This window comes from Falco peregrinus, chromosome 2, assembly GCF_023634155.1.
Source record: "Falco peregrinus isolate bFalPer1 chromosome 2, bFalPer1.pri, whole genome shotgun sequence".
NCBI lineage: Eukaryota > Metazoa > Chordata > Aves > Falconiformes > Falconidae > Falco > Falco peregrinus.
In genome coordinates, this window is record NC_073722.1 from 26,750,917 (window position 1) to 26,770,500 (window position 19,584).

A 19,584-nucleotide genomic window follows, 5' to 3' on the forward strand; every position below is an offset into this window, starting at 1 on the left:
ATTTTTTTTTTCTGTGATTCACATATCATGGAATGGTTTGGGTTGGAAGGGATCTTAAAGATCACCCAAGTTCCAACACCTTCCACTAGACTAGACGATGCTCAAAGACCCATCTGACCTAGCCTTGAACACTTCCAGGGATGGGGCATCCACAACTTCTCTGGGCAACCTGTTCCAGTGTCTCACCATCCTCACAATAAAGTATTTCTTCCTAATATCTAATCAAATATACCTTCTTTTGTTTAAAAGCTGTTACCCCTTGCCTTATCGCTACAGACCCTGCTAAAAAAAGTCTGTCCCCATCTTTCTTATAAGCCCCCTTTAAGCACTGAAAGGCCACAATAAGGTCTCTCCAAGGCCTTCCCTTCTCCAGGATGAACAACCCCAACTCTCTCAGCCTGTCTTCATAGGAGAGGTGCTCCAGTACTCTGATAGCCTTTGTGGCCCTCCTCTGGACTCGTTCCAACAGGTCCATGTCTTTCTTAAGTTGGGGGCCCCCACAGCTGGATGCCATACTCCAGGTGAGATCTCACAAGAGCAGAGTGGAAGAAGAAAATCACCTCCTTCAACTGCTGGTCAGGCTTCTTTTGGTGCAGCCCACGATACTGTTGGCTTTCTGGGTTGCAAGTGCGCATTGCCAGGCTGTGCTGAGCTTCTTACCAACCAGTGCCTCCAAGTCCTTCAAGGCTGCTCCTAATCCAGTCTCCACCCAGCCTGTGTTTGTGCTTGGGATTGCCCTGACCCATGTGCAAGACCTTGCACTTGGCCTTGTTGTGAGGTTTGCTCAGGCCCGCCTGTCAAGGTCCCTCTGGCTGTTAGCACTTCCCTCTAGAGTATCAACCACACCACACAGCTTGGTGGTGTTGGTGGACTTGCTGAGGGTGTACTCGATCCCACTGTCTATGTCACCAACAGATATGTTAAACAGCACCAGTCCCAATGCTGATCCCTGAGGAGCGCCACTCATCATCTGTCTCCACTTGGATGTTGAACCGTTATCTGCACCTCTTTGAGTGTGACCATCCAGCCAGTTCCTTATCCACTGAGTCATCCATCTGTCAAATCCATGTGTCTCCAATTTAGAGACAAGGGTGTCATGTGGGAGAGTGTGAGAAGTGTCACGTGCTTTGCACAATCCAGGTAGATGACATCAGTTGCTCTTCCCTTATCCACCAATGCTGTAACCCCGTTGTAGAAGGCCACCAAATTTGTCAGGCACAGTTTGCTTTCAGTGAAGCTGTGTTGGCTGTTCACCAATCACCTCCTTGTTTTCCGTGTGCCTTAGTATAGATTCCAGAAGGATCTGTTCCATGATCTTGTCAGACACCAAAGTGAGACGGACTGGCCTATAGTTCCCTGCGTTTTCCTTTTCCCCCTTTTTAAAAATGGAGGTGATGTTTCCCTTTTCCAGTCCATGGGAACTTTACCAGATGGCCACGACTTCTCAAATATGGTGAAAAGTGGCTTAGCCACTTCATCCGCCAGTTCCCTCAGGACCCACAGATGCATCTCATCAGGTCCCATGGAATTGTACACCTTAAAGTTCCTTAGATGGTCTCAAACCTGATCTTCTCCTACAGCAGGCAGTTCTTCATTCTCCCAGTCCCTGCCTTTGCCTTCTGTGGCTTGGGTGGTGTGGTTGGAGCACTCCCTGGTGAAGACTGAAGCAAAAAAAGTCGTGAGTACCTCATCCTTTTCCACATCCCAGGTAACCAGGTCACCCTTTTTCCACTGGAGAGGGCTTAAGTTTTTCCCAGTCTTCCTTTTATCACTGATGTACCTATGGAAGCTTTTCTTGTTACCCTTGATGTCCCTGGACAGATTTAATTCAACGAGGTCTTTAGCTTTCCTAACTCAAATATGGCCTTTTCCTCATTTGTACATCTACTTCTTTCTTGCAAAGGCTGATAAATGTGGGCCGTAAAAAGGAGATGGCCACAAAGCAAAACTCCGTGAGAGGATAGTGTTCCAGAGTGTAGGATTCCACGGTCAGAAAGCAGCCCCAGTTCTCAGGTTGGAGATGCTGCTGGCCCATTTCTTGCACGCTTCTACCTGAAGTCTTTTTTCAATGCATACATGACAGACACTCCTGTATTTAAGGCATGTTAAGAGTTATTTTATTTGGCTGTTATTTCGGTAGATTAAGCAAACCAGTCTTGTAAACATTTCCTTACAAGAGAAGGCTTTTGAGACTCCTTTGGTAGCGCCCTTCTGTACCTTTCCCATTTTGAATTCATTATTTTTAATCAGTGAGGGTAATCATATATAAGTGATGTGTTTCAAATCAGCATTTAGTATTTTTAGTGTTTCATGAGTTGTATTGCTGTTTTTTCCTTTCCTTGACTGGAAATACTACTTCTGTCATATCCTGCAATTGCATTTCCATTGTTTTCATGCTCATAGCCTGTTGGCTCATAATCTTTTTACAGTTGCTCAATAAATGTCCATCTTTTCTCCTCTCCTGTTGTTTCCAGCTGATAAGCTCTTAATAGCATAAGTTCTTGGTTTTAAGCACTAAGCATACAACCATTGTAGCCATGATTGATTTTTGGTATTTCTGTTCTTCTCATATAATACCCTGTCCTCTACTGCCCGTCCCTAACTGTTGGTCATTACGTGCCATTCCTACTTCTTTACCACTGTTGTTTATGGAAACAGAAAATAGGGTCAACTATAACATCCTTCTCCACCAATAAATTCATTCAGGTCCAAAAGCTCCTTTTCAGTTGAACACTTTAGGAAGGGGCTACACTGTTGGGCTAAGTTTCATTTCTTCCAATATCCTCAGTTTCCATGTGGCTCAGTGTGATGCTGCTCTTGACACTCAGACAAATTGCCTGTCATGTTCTTTCTTGTCTAGAGTGTTGATTATCTTATCAAAGGAAGTTTATCATGTCAGCAAAGTAATTCCCTTCTTATGTGCTAGCTGTTTTTCTTGACTTCTGTGTTTATTTAGCCTTTCGAAATTAGGTTTGTATTATAAAATTCTGTTGATACTAGCTTGTTGGATGTGTTGGCAGCATCTTCTTTCTTGGTTAGGTTAACATTTGCTAATTTTTAGTCAGTTGGTATCCTCCTTGTTTAATAAGTGTTAGTGTGGAGGTTTTTTTGGTTGTTGTTGGTTTGTGGGGTTTTTGTTTTGTTTTAAAGGAAAGCAAACAAAGCTTGTGTTGCTAAGTTTGTGATTTCATTTGTCAGGTATTTAAAGATTCTGAAATAACAATCATCTGGTCCTTCTGATTTGAGTATTTTGAGATCTTTTATTTTTATTTCTATCGACACAGTAATATCCATTTTTCCATGTTTGTTTGGTGGTTCCAGCTGATAGGTAGGACTATATCTAAGGAAGAAAGACTTTTCATCCTAAATTTGCACCATGTAGAAGTATTTTTTTCCAAATACACATTTTGCTATGTTTTACAATTAGGTCTCAGTCAAAGAATATAATGATTGTTAATAGATAATGGCAAGGGTCATCCATGATACTACTTAAACCGTGTGTGTGTGTGTAAAAGTGCTCTGATGACAAAATTGCAGCATTTGGGTGTACTTGGATTTCAGCCGTCTCTTGGCATCTCTCACTGAGCTATCCAAGATCTTTAAGACTCAGCTGGGCTCACATCAATTTGGGGAAGTTTTACTTCGAAATATCTTTTGTGTTTAATCTTAAAACTGAAGTGAACTTCTAATATTATTCCTATAACAATAAATGGTATCAAATTCTCTCAATTGTTAAATTTCTTCTGTGGATTGCAAGGTGAATTTTTAAATACTTTTAAAAACTTTCCCTAGTCTTCTTTCATGCCATGGGTGGTTAAAGGTTGCTTCTTTGGAATACTATGAATAAGCTGTTGTAAGAGCAGTAAAACATGCAGCCTGCACCCACCTTCCCCGTGCTGTAACTAGCTTGGAGGTTTGTGTTTGTCCTGCCAGCTGCAGCAAGACTTTCCTAGATCTGCTGGCTGCTTTTGAGTATTTTCTTTGTCTACACCAATTACCCTGTCTCTTTGTCTCTGTATAGATCTCCTCCCTTTAATACTGGAATCATCAGTATGTTTCAGCAGTAGCTGTTTCCTGATCTGACAAAACATGGACGTAAATTTATGTGGTCAATAAACGCAAACCAGGATCTGAACAGCAGAAGTTAGTATTCCTGTTCTGAGGTGTAGGTCTTGCACAAGAGCCACATGCAGCTGAGTCACATAAGGGCAAGCTACCATGCTGATTTGCTGTCTTTGAAAACAGGCTGCATGTAAACTGCATGTGAGGTGTGGGCAGACTCTGAACAACGCTTTGGCAACCTCTGGTGTATATTTCAATGCAGTTGAAAGGCTAATGTGCTCGGAAGAAGCTGCAGGTAGAGTAGCCTCACCCACCTGGTTTTGGGCATCTAGTTACACAGAGCTGCTTTCGTGGTCAGCACAGAGAATTCCAGGGCAAAACCGAGCTGATGCCTGTAGGTGTCATTATAGACATCTGTGCTTCCATTCAGTTGTGGCCTGCATTTCTCTCCAGGCGGTGAGAGGGTAGCCCAGAGTGACTGGTTTGCACAGTGCATGTTTTTATGCTGTCGGGTAAACATCTCCCCCAAAGCTTTAAATTCTTGAATTTTCAGTATGTTTTTAATGTACTATAAGAGTGACTTAGCAGTTTTAGTTTAACTGTTCTCACTAGTTTGAATGAAGGTTTTTGCATTTCTGTATAGTCTCCAGTGTTACAGAGCGTTTCGCTTGCATGTTTGCAGAGCCTGGGAGAGTAAAATCTTGGTCTGGTAATTAGAATTTGAAGGTACTATGGTAAAAATGGCAATAATGGAAATTTCAAGAGTAATTTTAACACTTCTTATTTTTGCAAGCTAACCGGAGTACCAGTATGTGATAACATAATGGGGATGCAATAAATCAAAAGCACTGCAGAATGAATTTAATTGGAAATGTGAAATGTGAATAGCTGTATTTGCTAGCAGTTAGTGTTTAAAATGAGTGCTTAGTTGTTCGGAAAACAATGATGTTACATTAATATGTTTAAATAATACTGTTCTGTCTCCTGCTTTTTGCAGAAAGGACAGTAACAATTTTCTGTTAGTCTGTTAGTAAGTTTGTAGGGTTTTATATAAATAAATATTGGTACTGTAAGTAGGGTTGTTTCGACTTGTACAGCAAGTCTTCAGTTAGAAAATCATACAGCAATTCGAAAAAGTAGTGAGTTCCTGTTACTGTTTAATCACTTCTTCCTGCAATAAAAACTGGCTTAGCATGATAATAATTAATAACAAACTCTGAAATAACAATTTGAAACTGCTAGAGGAATACTTATGTAATGGTTGAATCAAAACTTTGAGAAATGGAAGCTCCTTTTAGACCTAAAATGAAAACCTTAATACAAAGAGGAATTGGAGTGGGGTTTTAGTTGTTTTGGGGTTTGGTTTTTGTTGCAATTAGAGCAATAGTAGTTAGGATGGATCAGATGACATGTTAATGTAATCTGCTTTAGTGGAACAAAAGATTTTCTTAGCATGCAGATCCTTGGGAAAAAAAATAATTGTACTAAAATCTGTCTGGCAGTAGCAATACCGGTCTCCTCTCTACAATTGGTGGGTTTTCTGTTTGGGTGTTTTCGTTTTTTTTCTTCCATCAGGTTCAATGAAATGTTAACCACAGTCAAATTTTTGGGGGCTTGCTTGCTTTGTTGTATTCCTTCACTGTTGCATTTACATACATCACTAGTTACATGAATGGTTTCCGGTTTGGGTTTAAAAATAATTTGAAACCTTAAATAATTTGGACCTTTAGTCTTTTTGTATATGTAGAGTTTATTTCAGGCTTTCAGCTTCATTAGCAGATTCTTTTAATAGATAATTTCTAGCTGTCACAATTAATACTAGTATTGCAGTGGTATGGCGAAAAATTTTAACTGTGAAAATCTTTCTGAACCAATTATGAGCAGTTCTTCTGAAGATGTTTTAACTTCTAAATAAGATGTTACCAATATTTATTAGGCATCATGCAACTTGCATACAGCTGCTTTTTTTTTTTTTCTTTCTCCCTGAAACGCCTCTGAAAAAGCTCATAATTTGTAACAGGAAATGTAATGGAGTTATGGGAAATGTACAAAGGGTAGGAATTATGACTACAATACAATTTAAGAAAGATTCTGAGAAGGACTGGATTAAATATGCTTAACTTTACATGTTAATTTTCCTATTGATTCTGTGTATTCCAAGTAACACCAATCCCAGGTGATAAAAACTAACTTCTGTGTCAGATCTTAACACAGAAAATAACTTGCAGTATATCGCCATTTTGTTTCTTTGTGTTATGAACCTATATGTGAACTATAGGCCTAGACCAAGACCTCATTGAGATGCAGTATAAACACGGGGGAAGGAAGGGAAGGTAGTTCATGTCATAGGGGAAACAAGACAACACATGGCTGTGGAGAGAAAGACAGGAGTACCCCAGGAAGTCATGGAGCTGTTATTGATCAGTGTGCAGTACTTCAGGATATGCGGTTCTATTATGAGTAAGTGATTTTATCAAATTTGCAGTGTCTTGTACTTCTAAAGACTCAAGTTGCTCTCTGATGGTTGCTTGATGACTAATTTTTCAGTTGTACTGGGAACAAAAGTACCAGTCCTGTAACTGGTAAAATTTTAAGCAAGTTCTTGACTTTCCAGTGAGTATGAAGAGCCAGACATATATTGCATTTAATATTTGGACATTTTTTCTTTCTTCTATTTTAACAGTTAATCTTATATGTAGATCAGCAGGAATTTGGAAATAATTATTGTAAGTAATCAGTGCCAATAACTGCTTGGCTATAGAGACTTCTCCCAGGCTGTAGGATTTTAGATATAGTTAATTGCATGTATTCAAGAAAAGTATAGAATTATTTTGTTGAACTACGATGGCAACCCAACAAATTTATGGATTTGTACTTAAATGCAAGTCTTTATTAATTCCCTTTCTCAAATCTTGTGTGTCCTGCCACTAGCAAGAATTTAATGTCATGCTTTTAACCATGGAATAGCTCTGTGTAGTTTGTTTATCTATTCCTTTCATTATTTACATTATGCTATAGGTGTACCCCATACACATATTACTTCTATTGCTTTGGTATCTGGGATCCTAGATAAAGATCAAGATAGTATTCTGTTTATTTTTTGCGTGCTGTAGACAAAACGTCATGCACCAAAGACTTTATTATATAACAAAAGACAGCACACAAATACAAGCAGATCTGGGACTATAAAGAAACAATGGAGGAAACATAGATCAGTACGTTAAATCACAGTTACAGCTTGCCAATGGCCCAATTACTGCCCGAATGCTATTTTATAATAGAAATCTCAAGGAGTGCTTTGCATGGAAATAGAATGAGGTTTTATGGATATTTGCTGGCAGTTCTTTCTGAATACAAGAGCAATGTAGGAAAATCCATAAGGCTGGTGTGTTTTCAAACAGGCGAGACGGTGTTAAAGACTAATTTCATTAGTTTAATCCCATAATATCTTAACATTTTGTTAACAAATGGGAGAGTTGCATGAGTTTTCACAGCACCATCCTGCCTTACCTTATATGAATATAAGAATCTGAAAAGAGATCTGAATCTAGGAGGGTGTATTCTGGTTACGAATTTTATGATATGCATAGGGAGAAAGGAGATGGGGCTTATGGGAAAGATCAAAAGGTCACTTACAGTTTATCTATAAAATTGGTAAAATGGCTGGAAGGAACTTTAGTGGGGCAAGTTTACATGGTACAGATGCAGTTTACCATCAGTCTCTAGGTAGTATCCACAGATCTTTTAGTCATTTCTACCCTGTTCTTAAAGCCTTCAGTAACAGTTATCTGAATCCCACGCTGCAGATAAAGGCTGTTATTCCTTATCGTGCCACTACCAGAGAGGGTGTTAATGTGGGGTTTTTGGTTTTGGTGTGGTAGTGGGGGTTTTTGAGTGGTTGAAGTTCTAGTTTTTTGGGTTTTCTTCTCTTTTTGTTGGTTTGTTGTTTTTTTGGTTTGGTTTGGTTGTTTTTTTATGAATAATCTTTTCTTATTGAAAGAATCTGTTTTGTTTTCTTTAATTCTGGTATCTAGGAAGGACAGGTGATGTGTGGTGCTATAACAGACAGGCCTGTGCTGTCAATAGAGGAATGGTTTATTCCTTTCAGCTAGCGCTTCAAAATAGAGTTCAACAATATTTTTAGGGGACCAGGCCAATGCAGGTAGAATTTGGATTTTTATGGGCTGTGGCTGTAAAGTTCTCTTTTATTCTGTTTCTGGGTTTGTTTTTTCTCCGCTCTGTTCCTTTCTTGATTTTTGGTTTTGCTGTAAGGAAATGTACATGAAGGAACGTACATTTGTAGGAACTGAGGAGTTTTAAGTAACATACTGTAGGAAAGGTTCCTGTCAAACATTTATGTTAATTTATAAGATCTACTGAGTTTAAAACTGGGTTCCAAATCTCAGGGAGGATGTAAAGCTGAAAGACAGTGTTTTCATGTTGGAAGCGGGGGCATGCTTAATAATGGAGGAACAACCTTAGTACCAGTTGAATGACACAATAACAAAGGAATTGTGATAAGACTAAGAGATGTGTTTATTAGCTGTGTGGGTTCAGTCTTCTCTTGTGTTTTGATGTTAATATTTTAGTGGTGAAGTTAACCCATCAAGATCTATCATTCTGTATTTTCTCTTACATCTCTTACTGCGTGTGTGTAATAGGTATACTAAATCCTACTGGTATGCAGTATGGCTGTCCTTCAGAGTTTTAACTCCTAAGGATGCTCAAGTGACATGGAGGAACGGGACACTTGATTTTAGCTAAGGTCATACTACGAATCTGTGGTACATCTGGTTCTGTGCTGACATCCTTATCCTTTAACAAACCCTGTTCCAAAAGTTAAACTTGCAACTTCTTTGTTTCTTCACACTAAATTTTCACTTTCAGTTTTGCCAGATAGTTATGTTGAGAAGTTTCAATTAACTGGGACTCTATAATAATTAAAAATAAACACTTTTGGTGGCATTTCGTACGAATTAGTAGTTCATAGCTGCACCAGGAGAAACAAGGAAGCCATGTAGTTGATTTCTTTTTCATTATGTAGGTAAGGCTATAGATGTAGTTTTGACGATACAGAAATAATAGATCTGCAGCATTAGACATATTTTACATCAGGGATTAAATTCTTAATCTGGTGTCTAGTTTGTTTAAACCAGATAAAAGGATTGTGCATATGTAACGTAGTTCTTGAACTCTGTGCCTTGATACAGGCAGAGTGTAAGACTGGACTCCTAGGCTCCTCTCAAGCCTTGGCATAGCTCTTAAAGCAGCTGCATTATACTGGGGCCTGTATGTTAGACAAGATGGCTTGCAGCCCCTCACACTGTCTATACTGAGGCAAGTCTTCACTTTGAAGTGATCTGGGACTGCTTTGATGAAGAGATGCTGCCATCTCCAACCTCATCAGTGTGCAGCAGTTTCTGTGCTGCACCTAAGGTTAAGATTGGCAAAATAAGCAGAGGTGCAAAGCATTTTTCAGTGTCTTAATTTAAAATACCAAATTCAGTAAGCTTTTAAGTATCAGATTAACACTTTTTCTGATGTTTCTCCTACCAAAACAGTTTTAGTACTGTCATTGTGCAGTGGAACGTGTACTGATAGCACTGCATCCATTTAGAAAGTATTGTTCAGTAGCTAGGAATAAAAGTAGAAAGCACTGAAACTAATTTTTTTTTCTCCTGTGTTTTTCAGATGGTGGTAAAAACTTTCATGGATATGGACCAGGACTCAGAGGATGAGAAGCAACAGTATCTCCCATTAGCCTTGCACCTTGCATCTGAATTCTTCCTCAGGAATCCCAATAAAGATGTGCGCCTCCTTGTAGCATGTTGCTTGGCTGATATCTTTCGTATCTATGCTCCTGAAGCTCCATATACTTCCCATGACAAACTTAAGGTAAAAATGCTTTATAAAATAAAGGCTTTCTTTCTACCTCATTCTCTTACTGAGGAAAAAAAGCCACCACCACTCCAAAAAGATAAACAAACCCAAAACCAAACAAAAAAAAGCCAACTGAAAAAAATTTTTTACTCACATTTAGGCTGATATTCAGTTTTATTAAAGAGATGTTGCTTTAGTCCTGTGAGTCAGTATAGTACTTTGAAAGGCCAGAGATGTGTAAAGGAAGTCGATAATTAGTATGTCTTGTTAGTGATAGCTTTGTGTCAGGGCCTAAAAAAGACAGAGTAATGTTCTCATATCATGAGTTTGTAAGTGTGGGTAGATGTCACTACTAAAGGGTTGTATTTTTATTCTCTGCTGAATCAAGCTTGTAAACATTTTATTGTTTTTTGACAGGACATATTCTTGTTTATTACAAGACAATTAAAAGGCTTGGAGGACACGAAGAGCCCTCAATTTAACAGATACTTTTACTTGTTAGAGGTAACACAGTAATTGTAAATTTCAGTATATGATATTTGCTTGTAAGCCTAAGAAATGTAATCAGTCTTTTTCCAGATGAGCCAGTATGTTTGGGAAACTTCTTTTATTCTGTAAATCACACCAAACTCATTAAAGTTCAATGAATTGATTCTTTTAGTAGTTATAATTCTGTTTGCATTTAATAAGTTCATGCAGCCTATAGTTGAGGACATGTTAAAATGATTGGTATTTATTAACATTAAACCTCTTTATCTTACAATTCTGTACGTTGATATTTGTATCATGCACACTTAAGGTTATATTACCTCATCAAGAGAGCATTTCAAATGCTGATTAAAATGCAAATTGCTTATATTGATGATGGGAGAAGCATATAAGATACTTGTTTAAACACATTAGAAAAGCCTACTCTTGACAAGAAGTGTGGGGGTTTTATCAGTGTGCATTTAGGAAAAGTATCTTGTTTGTAAACCTTTTATTGATGTTTAAAACTGCATTGTTTCATAGCATGAAGAAAAAATCTAGAAACACGGAGTTACGATAACAACAGTTTCTGTCAATCTGTTTTGATATACAAGAAATGAGATTATTCTATATTTAGGTTTTTTTCTGGTTGTATATTGCAAAACCCCTTTGTAATAAGATTTCTTTATATGCACAGCAAATATCCAGTCTCCTTCCCCAAAGGATTTACTGTCCTTTATATAATATTTTTCCTTAAATAATAAAAAAAAAAGTAACTAATGTGATTATTTTTATGTGACTTAATATGAAGTTGTAATATCCTGAATATCCTATTTTTGTTTTAGAATTTAGCTTGGGTTAAATCTTACAACATCTGCTTTGAGTTGGAAGATTGCAATGAAATTTTTATTCAGCTTTTTAGGACTCTTTTTTCAGTTATCAAGTAAGTTGAATTGCTTCAATTATATTAAAATGTCAAAATATCATCAGTTTTGGGGGTAGGCTGAATCCTTGCATAATCTACAAATACAGATGTCTGAACAGAACAAGTCTTTATTCCTCCAAACAAGGAGATACAGGGAAAGAAAAATCAGTGCAAATTTCTGAAAATATGGAGGGGTGTGTGTCTAAAAGCAGATGTGTTTTAAAATTTCTTGTCCACGTTACAATGACATACTTCATTTTTGACTCATTTACCTACATTTGCATTTCCATGGTTGTTGTTTTCTTCTTTTTTGATTTGTTTAACTTCTTAAAGCAAAGCTAGCGTGTTCTAGGTTTGTGAAGCTTTCTATAAGAAAGGAAAGGCACAAAATAGTTTGTGAATGTGGAGAGTGTATGGGAGGGCAAGCTGGACAGCTTCAGACATTTTTTCTTAACAGTACTGTTAGTATTCATCAGGTCTGAAAATTAGTATTGATAATATTCTTTATCATCTTAGTAATAGCCACAACCAGAAGGTACAAATGCATATGCTGGATTTGATGAGTTCTATCATCATGGAAGGCGATGGAGTAACTCAGGAGCTGCTGGACTCGATTTTGATTAACCTCATTCCTGCACACAAGGTCTGCAAAATAAAATATTATAGTAGTATACCATTATAACAGTTTTTACTGCCTTTTGCTTGTTGTTTATCTCTCCACACATTTCAGCAGTCACGACTGCTTTTTTTTTTCTCCCCAGCCTTGTAACAGTGGATTGACAATTTCTTTTGGGAATCAATTTGGTGATGTTCATTAGCTGTGTCTAGATTATTTAGTATCAAGAGATTCTGCCTGCTTGCTACCTCAGGAACTCTGTACTGAAACAAAAATAAAGTATTTTCAAGCAAATGTAATAGGAAAACATTATATCTTAAAGGTTGTGGGTTGTTGATTGGTTTGGATTTTGGGTTGTTTGCATTTTTTTCGTTGAAAAGATATTGGGGTTTTATTGGGTGGGGCTGTTTAGGGGTAGTGGTGGTGATTTGTTTGAAAAAAAAAAAAGGGGGGGGGTGGGGGCACAATGACACGGGGGTCACGGGGAAGACTTCCACAAGACTTCTGTGGTGACTTGCTGCTTGCCTCAGCTTGCCAGTAACTCCCTAGTTGTTTCCCCCTGCAGTGTCTTTCCCCCTTAAACTTTCATTTTAATAAAACCAAATTATTACCTGAAGTGTAGTGCTTCCCCCCCCAGCCTTTTTATTTAGTTGCTTTTAGTGCTCCATATTCTTTTATGGGTTCCATAAGCTTTCTGCTCTTTGCAGAGTTCAGCATCCCTTTCGCTCACTTATAAGTGACATGCCCCCCCATCCTGGAGCAGTCTTATGTGAGCCCCTCCTAGCAGATTGGTGCAGTCATGCAGGTGTTGTCTCAGCCTCATCTATGCAGCTACTTCGACAGGTTTTTCAGTCTCCCCCTTTACAGTCAGCTTCGTGAAGTGCCATTGATGCTGTCTGTCCGGTTTCATTGTGTGACTTACTGTCTGGTCACTGGGTCTGCAGTTGAGCTTTTGAACTACCTTTACCGTAATGGCTAAATAAACTGGAAGGCACAACAAAGGCAACTCCCTTAGCTGTGAAATCAGGGGAAGTGAGAGGTAGGCTGCTGTTGGCCTGCATTGACCAAGAAAATTCCTTTGCTAAAACACTTGTGCTTCTTACTGAAAATTGCATGAGCCTACAGTAAATGAACTGTGCTTTGATTACCAAGTATGTGTTTCTGTTTGTTCATGTATTAGTTTAAAATAATGACAAAATTAAGGCAGCTCCATCCATGACTACATAATTAAAGTTAAATTAGCACATAAGAGCAGAGATTATTACTTTGGTTACCTAGAGAGGGGGAATTCATGGAAATGTATAGCACAGGAATGACTAAGCCTTGGCCATTGTCATTTAGCTGTGAGATCTCGGCAATGGGTACATAAAAGTATCTATCATCTGAGGTTAGTTTGCATTCCTTCTGTTGTGACCATGAGATGGGAATATCATTCTGTCAACTCATTTTTATTGACAGCAACGAGATGATGTCTTTTATTAAAACTGCTAACAGGAAGGGAGGGCTCTTATTCAGAACAATGGGAAAAGAGTAGTTTTGAAAACACGCTGTTCTTTGTAAGTTGTTTCTAATCAGTTATAGGCAGTAGAGATCAGGAGTGGAATAGAGGGGTGGAGATGTGTGTCAGGTGCTGGGTGATGCTGTTAACAATGGTGAGCGTTGCTCTGAGGACGCAAAGACCTGGTGTAAACCTTGTACAATGGAACAGTGTGTTGTGACTACTTGGTGTAGGCAAAGTAAAAATGGACATGATCCTTTAGCATTAACATTGTTAGCTTAATCATTTAATTTTACCTAGTGAAGGAAATGCTCAAGCAAGGCTCTGATAGAGGGAGGTAAACTTGGTGTAAATATTAGGTTGTACTGTATATTTATAATCTCTTAGAGGACTGGTGGCCAGTCCTTATGGGTCTTGGCCATCATGACTGAGCAAATAATATGCTGCGGTCACTGCTCAGTGTCAGACTTCGGTCAGTGTTTTGGTCTGCATTAACCTGTTTGTTTCCTATAACAACAAAACTTAAACTACTGTTTTACCATGGTAGTTTTAAAAAACCCCAAAAAACAAGAACCCACAGAAAGTTCTTTTGTCTGCTCTGCCTAGCAGAGTTTGACTGTGGTAATTATGTTCTTTCATGAACAGATCTCCTAGGAAATTCTGTGATTATATTAATTGTTTCTCCTTATGTGTATAAATCAGAAAGCACAGTTTATTTTCTTGTAGAGAACATGTAATAACAATGCTTGTTTGTCTGTGCAAAGCAATTGAATACTAGTCATTCTCTGCTGTGAAATAATAAAAGTATCAGTGTGGCTAGACGATTGCACTTTCGTCTTTGTAAAGGAGCTGAAATACATGGTTTGGATAATGTATTATATTCCTTTCTGGATTTTGGTGGGGTTTTTTGTTTGTTTGAATTATTTTTATTTGTTAGTTTTGTTTTTTAACCTCTTCCATTTGTAAGACAATATTGCAGTAAAAAAGAGCAAAACATACGAGTACCTGGATTTGACATGGAGTCTACCACAGCATCTAAATTATATTCATTTGTATATCCATTTTTAGTAAAGTGGCTTTACTGTACATTGTTCTCTGTGTGTGTGCTAATGTGGCTCTCCTATAGTGAATCCAGGTTTTCAGTGGCAGTGTGGCATTTCATGTTTTGCTCAGACCACATAGGACATCAAACTAGTTCTTTTTGTTGACTTTAAAGCCAGTGATATTTAGTAAATATTTTTCTTCACAATCTATCAAGGTTATTCCTTAAAAACATATATTTCATATATTTAAAATCAGTATTTTCTTATGCATCCTCCACAGTATAACCAATCCAGATCTTCAAGGCTTCTTTTGTCCCTTAAGAGATTGATTAATTGTTTATTGATTAATAGTTGGGGGTTTTTATCAAGATATATGTCTTTTCTAGTTTGTTTTGGTGTTTGGTTCTTCAGGGGTTTTGGGGTTCTGGTTTGATTGTGGGTTTTGGGTTGGGTTTTTTTTTTGTGTATGTATGTGGTGTCGGTTTGGGTTTTGTGTGGTGTATATTTATTTTTTTTAGCGCTGGTGAGCCTGTGTAGGGGAAAAAACCCAACACAATGTCATTGAGAGAAATCTTTGAAACTGTATTGAAGATCCAAATAAAATATATTTTCTGTATGAGGTTGGCAGTCCTCTAGTTTAATACAGGCATACCGGCCAACAAGTTTGGAGAGAAGCTGTGCTGGTTTGATTTTGAGAAGAGTTTATACGTACCAGTCTGTCTTCTTTAATGAGACATCAGTTTAGTGCTGTAGTGACTGAGGAGGTACTTGTTTGAGCCCTTGGCCATTTGTTTTGCTTCACTACCAGTTGATGAACTATCTTTTGGTTTGTCATCTCATTAGCTAAAAGAGCATGAGGGAGTCATTCTCAATGTAGACTTGCCAAATACTGTCTTTCCAAGAATCAGTCATCCTTAGGCTTTAACTGTGTTGTGTCTGCAGTCATTTGTAATTTTCAGGGCAATCAGCTAAAAGACCTGCCTTTTGGGGTTTTTGTGTGTGGCTTTTTCTTCCCCCCCTCCATGCTGCATTAATCCCTAGATGAGATGAGATACTGCATATTGGATTTTGTGCAGATTTGGACAGTCACATTTTTCAGATGTGCAGTTACATTCTTATCTTGCTCAAGGATAATAAAAACGATGTTCAGATTTGTTATGTTGCAATCAAATGTTCATTTGAAAAGTTTGCATCTGACTGTCCAAGTGTAAGTGCTTTTGGTAGGCTATCACAGACCAGACAGTACAGTCCATGGAGAAGTCCGTGCACAGTTTTACCATTTAGAAAAAGCTGACATTTGCTACAAGGTGTACCTTCAATGAGTATGTGAAGGGGAAACAAAACCATATTTAAATAGTAAGTTGGTTTAGTTCATTTTTCAGTGGCAAAATTTGGTGCATATTAATTATCAAAGTGTGGAGGTGTGATGATGTTTCTTCAAGTTTTTTAATGTGATTGCATGGGAAAACTATAGATATGAATACAATGCTAAAGGTAACAATTGGAGTGATAAAGTCTTAGAAGAAGTGATGGTTTTGGGTTCAATTTCTCTTAAGTGTATGGAAAAAAGTTTTAGGATTTTTCTGGGTCTGTAGTTGTGGAATTAACATAACTGAACTTAGCTTTGAAAACAAATAAGTTCATGGTAAAACATATCTTTCTAAATTCATGGTCTTTTAAGGTTGGGAGAGCAAATTAATCTGAAATAGTTTGTATTATTAAAATTTTATTATTATATCTTCTTTATTTCAGAACCTTAATAAACAAGCATTTGATCTTGCAAAAGTCCTGTTGAAAAGGACCGTCCAGACCATTGAACCATGTATTGCCAATGTATGTAAATTAATTAATCCATGTTACCTACAAGTAACAAGTATTCTTTGCACATTTTGTAATGCAGCTACAAGAATAACATTTTCCAAATAGGATATTAGCTTGGTGTTGAAGAAGTATGCAAGGTGTTTCAAATAAGTGAAGAGGAAATTAATTTTTACCCATCTCAGTCTAAAGCTAAGCCTAAATCTAGGCTGTTAAAATAGGTGACTGCCAAAAAAATCCTGTTGCAACAAAAAGAATTGTTAGTGTTTCGTATGTCCAGCAATGAGACAGCCTCATTTCATACCAAGCTTTAGGATGAAGCATTTCAAACAACCAGCTTTTTACTAGATTTTTTTCATCCTAAACTTGTTTTAGTCATAAAGACTAAAAGAAATGAGCTTTTTATAAGGCTTCCTTCTACTAGAATTCCCTTTGTTGAATGTCAGTGTTGTATGTTCTACCTCTTAAAATAGCTACTACAGTCTTGCGGAGGCTGTAGTCTGGTCCATTCTGTTGCCTTTCGTTGGTGCTGAAGCCAATAGAATTCTTGAAAGTCAGAGTAGTTTAAAAAGGGAATTAGGCAAATTCATAAAAGATTAATCAGTGAGTAAAAGCTCAAGAATCTCACTAACAAGTGCTGCTTTCCAATTCCTCTGTTACTTCAAAGTTTTTGCAACTAGTTATAGCTGGAAACAGGATAGTCCATAGAATGACCTTTGAGTTGGTCCTACTTTCTTATTCAAGTGTGTAATAGCTTTGTAGCATTTGCACTGCTCAAATAATACCAATATTAACCCACAGTATCTAATAGGAAGTATATCAAGCTTATTAAAATTTAACAAATCCAAAAGAAATCATTCCTATTTTGGGCTGCTGTGTTTTGGTTTATGTTAGTTTGCTAGCAGCCTTGGTACGTTACTGTCAAATACCACAAGACATATCATAAAGTCATCTGACATTCTTTAAAATTAATTAAAAGTAGAGAAGCTTCCTTTTCAACATTTGATGGCCTTCAGTTTGGATTGTTTTTAAATTATAAGAAAAGTTAAAATGAGATACTAAATTTCTCCCCTCGATTTCTACTGGATGAATATACATTTTAAATTAACAATTGTTTTATTAATTTTTCTGGTGAGATGGTTACTGATATTTTAAATTGTGAAATCACTATGAATTAAGCAATCCTGATGGAAGCAATAGAACTGAACTATGAAGAATGTTTGTTTGTAATTTGTTTGAGACAAAACTAAGGGTGAAATGCTTTGATGTAGTGAAAAAATGTTCATTGAATACCTTCCATTAGAATTAGAATATTAATGATGCTAAATTAAAACACTTTTTTAAAATAGTGTTTGCATTAATGAAGGAAAATCTGCTAAATTATAGTGTTTGTATTCTAGTTTTTTAACCAGGTTCTGGTACTGGGAAAGTCTTCAGTAAGTGACTTATCAGAACACGTATTTGACTTGATACAAGAGCTTTTTGCCATAGATCCTCATTTACTGCTGTCTGTCATGCCACAGCTTGAATTCAAGCTGAAGGTAGGTTACAATGTAGCTTTGGACAAGTAATAAAATTTGTGTGGCTATTAAGAGTGTAGAGGTGTAGAATTTTAAATAAGTGTTCTACTGGAGGGATAAAAATTTCATATTTAACACTTTATTTTAAAGAGAAATGTAGTATTAAAGGAAGGACACTGGAAAGTTGTATACAATTGTGTGCTTTCTGTGCTTGCAAACTTATATTTGCACACAATATATAGTAATTATAATGATAAATTCATATGATCTAATGCAAAAGTTATATGTACTTAGTCTTTGGATTTCACTTGAAATTTATAAAGTAATTAGGCTGTGTTGACTTCTCAAGAAATGCAAGTGAGTCAGCTTTAGTATTGATTTGCAGAATTTTCTGAAATAATGTTTTAATAATAGAGGGATATTTTTTTAATATTTTCTCAGATTTATCATAATCAGCTAACAAGTCAGCTGACTTCTTTTGACTCCTTGGAAATAGCTAACATTCTGATTTGGGGGTTTGGGTTCTTATAAATTAAAAAGCCCTTTGTCTTCCATAAGATTGTAAGTAGACAAAATAAATAATTTTATGCCTGTGCATGTATATGTAGGGTGTGGTGGCAACTAACAAAAATAACCAAGATGTAGGTACTTGGTGAAATTTCTTATATCTTTTATTAGTGCACATGTATTTATAACACCTTAATTGGTGTCTTTTCCACACACATGAAATAGTCTGATGAGTATGTTTTAAAAAAGAAATAAGATCGTTCATTTTTTAATTTGTTAAGGATGTATGTTATTCAAACTACTGTGCGTGAGGTTTTTATTCCTGGAAGAGAAGACGTTTTCAAAGCACAGCCATCTCTTCAATAGCTGTAATATGTTAACTTAATAGGTATTTTTATATTTTTACTCATATTCATCTAATACTCTAATTAGGGAGACTGAGGATATCAGAAATTATTTCAAACTCACTTTTTATTATAACTTATAAAAGCAGAAGGAAAAGGAAGCCAGAAATTATTATTAAGATGTTACAGATAATGATTTACAGTTCCTCTCTCATGTTTTGATTTTTAGAGCAATGATGGAGAAGAACGTTTGGCTGTTGTTCGACTTCTGGCTAAACTCTTTGGCTCCAAAGATTCTGATCTGGCCACACAGAATCGTCCTCTTTGGCAGTGCTTTCTTGGGCGGTAAGAGAAATGGGGATAGAATTCCAAATTTCTATTCTTTTTGTTCTGAATTTACTCATAGTATTACATTTTTCGTTGTGTTTTTAGAGGATGTAGCTGTATTTGAACAAGTTCTTTTGTTAAATCTTCGAAGCGGAGAATTGCATACAGTTAGTTTTTAGAATGAAGAAGCCTGAAGGACTGCTGCTATATTTGTGTCAGCTATGGGAATATAGGTTAGATAGACAACACACTACATAGCAGAAATTACACAAGAGAGATGCTAGCATTGTCTGAAATTTCATATTATTCAGCTATATCTGCAACTATATCTGTTTTATTTGGCATTTACCTCTTTGAATGAAGAGATATTTCCTTTTGAGCAAATACAGGAATAGGACTTTTTTAATAAGTGAATGTTTTAAGATGGCACATGTTATATGGTGATTTATGTTTTTATAGTTTTTTTTATATATACACATATGCATGCACACGGTTGACAGAGTATGGAGAATTATGTTCAAAAGTCAATGGACAAAATCCACTTGGTCAACTTTTCCACCCGTATATAGCGTATTT

The 19,584-nt window shown here is 36.8% G+C and overlaps 1 protein-coding gene across 2 annotated transcripts in view; it reads left to right on the forward strand.

The window, feature by feature from the left end:
• PDS5A (PDS5 cohesin associated factor A) overlaps positions 1-19,584 on the forward strand; it is an 85,952-nt gene that overhangs the window by 25,330 nt on the left and 41,038 nt on the right. For both annotated transcript variants that reach the window (XM_055796979.1, XM_055796978.1), the window contains exons 3-9: positions 9,754-9,957; positions 10,360-10,446; positions 11,256-11,353; positions 11,852-11,978; positions 16,245-16,325; positions 17,711-17,851; positions 18,911-19,026. In XM_055796979.1, the coding sequence (XP_055652954.1) occupies positions 9,754-9,957; positions 10,360-10,446; positions 11,256-11,353; positions 11,852-11,978; positions 16,245-16,325; positions 17,711-17,851; positions 18,911-19,026 (854 nt within the window). The remainder of the gene's footprint in view (positions 1-9,753; positions 9,958-10,359; positions 10,447-11,255; positions 11,354-11,851; positions 11,979-16,244; positions 16,326-17,710; positions 17,852-18,910; positions 19,027-19,584) is intronic.